Source organism: Malania oleifera, chromosome 5 (assembly GCF_029873635.1).
Source record: "Malania oleifera isolate guangnan ecotype guangnan chromosome 5, ASM2987363v1, whole genome shotgun sequence".
Taxonomy (NCBI): domain Eukaryota; kingdom Viridiplantae; phylum Streptophyta; class Magnoliopsida; order Santalales; family Ximeniaceae; genus Malania; species Malania oleifera.
The window spans coordinates 73,103,521-73,107,357 of record NC_080421.1 but is presented as its reverse complement, the minus strand read 5'-3'; the positions used below and the strand labels follow the sequence as shown (position 1 = coordinate 73,107,357).

General features: G+C 37.1%; 1 protein-coding gene across 1 annotated transcript; it reads left to right on the top strand.

The window, feature by feature from the left end:
• The first annotated feature begins 740 nt into the window (after positions 1-740).
• On the top strand, positions 741-3,324 carry LOC131155623 (UDP-glycosyltransferase 87A1-like). The gene is made up of 2 exons (XM_058108876.1): positions 741-1,431; positions 2,263-3,324. Exons 1-2 carry the CDS (start codon positions 876-878, stop codon positions 3,174-3,176), a joined length of 1,470 nt encoding a protein of 489 aa, XP_057964859.1. The 5' UTR covers positions 741-875; the 3' UTR covers positions 3,177-3,324.
• The last annotated feature ends 513 nt before the right edge of the window (positions 3,325-3,837 follow it).

Here is a 3,837-nt window from a genome sequence, read left to right as displayed (position 1 = left end):
ACTCCAATTTTATGATAATAGTTTATAATTATGGATAAATACTTCTAATAAATTTAATTTTTATAAAGTAAATAGGAATATTTTAAAAAATTAACTCGTTCTTGAGATTTAAATAATTTAGGCTTCAACGAAAAGAACTTTTTACAGAAAATACTTATCTAGAAAAATATTTATCTAAAAAAATTTTAATTTATTATATGTATTTTTAGTATATTTATTTTTTAAAAAATACTTATTTTTTTGAATCTTTTTTTCAAATAATTACTAATTCAATTGTCGAGAAAATTGAGAAATATATTCAAAAGCCTTCATTGGAAAAATATTTTATAATTTTTTTACAATTATAAATTAAAACACATTTTGAGTTATTAACTTCGAATTAAAATATTTTATTTTTTTGATTGGGTATAATGTATTTTTAATTTTAAATATACATATATATACCTGGTAAATCTCGCAGGAAAAACCTACGAGATTTAATTGAATAACAAAGGGCAGCGCAATGGGAAAACAAATATGGCAGGACCAAACTGTGAGATTTGAAGCAAATCTTGTAATTTGGTTCGAGATTTACTTAGTCACTTTACCATGTGTCACCATTGGAAAACATTGTAACTTCAAATTAAGTGAGCATTAGTTTGGAATTTTTTTTTATTTAATATTTTATTTTAATTTAATAATAAAACGGAAAAATACTCAAAAAAAAAAAAAAAAAGTGTAGGAGCATGGAAGTCAAGTCAATAAAAACCTACTACATTAATTAGAAGTATTAATGGAAGTCAAGATTTCTTTGTCAGGCTGTTTGGCACGCGTCACTGCTAACTTTAGCTCTTTTGGTAAAGTGCAAGCGCCTCACCACCAATCCATAAAGGTCTATGTTCCTGCTTCTTTCTGCCGACCCTCCATCATCTGCATCTTTCTCCATTTTCACAGAAATGGACGCCACCAACGGGCGACGATTCTCCGGATGCCACGTGGTGGCGATGCCTTACCCCGGCAGAGGCCACATCAACCCTATGATGAACCTATGCAAGTCTCTAGCTTCCCGCACATCCCTTAACGTTCTCATCACCTTCGTCCTCACCGAAGAGTGGCTCGGCTTCATCGGCGCCGATGACAAGCCCCCCAACATCCGCTTCGACTCCATCCCCAACACCATCCCTTCCGAGCTCGTCCGCGCGGCCGATTTCCCCGGCTTCATCCACGCCGTTTCGACGAAGATGGAGGCCCCTTTCGAACGGCTCCTCGACCGGCTGGATCCGCCACCGACGGTGATTCTGGCCGACACGTTCCTGGTGTGGGCCCTTGATGTCGGAAACCGCCGCAAGATCCCGCTAGCGTCGTTTTGGCCCATGGCCGCTTCCGTATTCTCTGTGCTTTACCATTTTGATCTGCTCGTGCAGCACCGCCACTTCCCGATCCAATCGTCAGGCAAGTGTCCGCGGTAAAAATAAAATTTCTACTTTTCCAATCAAACTCTTAATCTAGGCATGCCATGAAATAATCATAGTCCTAGCTAAAAACGTAATGTGATTTATTGATGTGGAGTCTATTTCCCTGTATATGGGGAGGCACTCGAAAGCGCTTAAGAATCTCTTAAAAAATATTTTTATTTTTTAACCATTTAAAAAAAAAAAAAGTTATAACAAATATAGCTTATTATTTATATTTTTCAAGATTTATAATAAAAAGATAAAAATTAAAGAATTCATTTAAATGTTCAAAATAGTTCCAAAATTTTTATTTTAAAATTTTAAAAAATATTATCAAAAAATATTATTTTTAAATTATTTTTAAATTTATATAAAGTAATATTTAAATTTACGAATATTAGGATTTGAATGTAAATTTTGTGTAAAATTTTGAAAAATTGCACACATAATCCATACAAATAAAAATCAATTTCAACGAATAAAGTTAAAAATTTAAGAAGAAAATGTATTTTTTAAAATTATTTTTTATATAAATTTGAAAAATTTAAAAATAAGGTAATATTTTTTTATTATTTATTGTTATTCATTTATTTTATATAAATATTATAAAAATATAAGTTCAACTGATTTTTTTTAAAAAAATAAAAATAAAAAAAAATTTTCCACTAGGACCTTAATATGTTACTAATTTCCCATCTCCATTTTTTTTAATGATGTTGGATCGATTATATCCAGTGGAGATGTCACCCAAAATTTCATTTCTCAAATTTAGCAAAAAATTTTGTGGGAAGTGCCTAATATTGTGTATTTATTTTTATGAAAAAAAAAGAATTAGGCCAGAGGAAGGATGAAATTGTGGATTACATCCCGGGAATGTCTCCAACGCGGGTGGCAGATCTTCCAACAATTATCCATGGGAATAGTGAGCCAACCCTCCGTCGAGCTCTGGATTCCGTGGTCGGCGTAGACCACAAAGCTCGGTATCTGCTGCTCAGTTCCATACACGAGCTGGAAGCTCCCATCATTGCCGCTATTCAAGCGAAATTCTCAAACCCAGTCTACTGCGTCGGCCCCCTCATCCCCTACCCCAAACTGATCACACCCAATATTTCTGCAGCTCAAAGTAATGGTGGTAATGACCCTAATAACCATGTCATGAGCTGGCTAGACTCTCAGCCCAGAGGTTCAGTCTTGTACGTCTCCTGGGGAAGCTTCCTCTCGCTTTCCGGTTCCCAGATGGAAGAGATCGCGGCCGGCTTGTCCGGGAGCGGCGTCCGGTACCTGTGGGTGGCGCGTGGCGAAACTCATCGTCTGGAAGCGGGTGCGGGGGACAAAGGGTTGGTGGTGGGGTGGTGTGATCAGCTGAGGGTGTTGAGTCACTGTGCAGTGGGTGGGTTTTGGACTCACTGCGGGTGGAATTCCACCATGGAAGGTGTTTTTGCAGGAGTGCCACTGCTTACTTTTCCCGTGGTTATGGATCAGGTACCAAACAGTAAGGTAATTGTTGAGGATTGGAAGGTTGGGCAGAGGGTGAGGACGGAGCGGGGAGCTGGAGATTTGGTGGAGAGGGGGGAAGTCGCTGAGGTTGTGAGGAGGTTCATGGATTCGGAGAGCTGTGAGAGGAGAGAAATGGTGAGAAGGGTGAAAGAGCTTCAGGATATTTGTCAAAAAGCAACCGCTGAAGGTGGATCTTTTGACACGAGTCTGGATGCTTTTGCGAGAGACATTTCACGCTCCCATTAAATAAATTATTTTGCTGTCCACGGCGACATCCTCGATGGTTGTAAAATTAAAGTATTAGAGGCACTTCTTGGTAGTCTCATTGGTGTAATTGTTGTGGTTCTCGAAGAGATGGTTAATTGAAAATTTAAAATTTTTTGACTAATTTAAATATTTCAACGATTTATCACAAATTATATTCCATTCAAATATAATTGTGTATGTAAAACGATTAGCCGCTAAATGTAAACATACACGTGAAACATATTTCATTTTGATTTAAAGACGTGTATGTAAAAATAATTACAACGATAAATGAATAAGCATATATGTGTGGAAATTAAAGCGTACAAAATTAAATGAGGTAGAGAGAGTGACACACACGATATTTGTTATCGAGATTTGGTCAAACTAACTTACGTCCCCACCTTCGACATACCCCCCAAAATATTACTATTTCTGTTCACTTAAACGGACGGAATAGAAGCTGTTTACAATATTTCCTTATGGGATAAGGTAAATCCTAACTACATTTACCAGGCGGAGCTATAACCCAGCAAACTTTGTGGGTGTGCCAAGACCTAGCTCAATTACCATACTGAACCCATCTGGTCTCCTTTACGGGGCGGAGACACCCCAATTCAATTTTCGGGTTGAACCGAATCGGTCTCTCTTACGGGCCAGA

Excerpts from the sequence above, each read along its gene's own strand:
- LOC131155623 (XM_058108876.1), top strand. The coding sequence starts at position 876 with ATGTTCCTGCTTCTTTCTGCCGACCCTCCATCATCTGCATCTTTCTCC. Across the intron at positions 1,432-2,262 it reads CTTCCCGATCCAATCGTCAG|AATTAGGCCAGAGGAAGGAT; the intron begins GCAAGTGTCCGC and ends TGAAAAAAAAAG.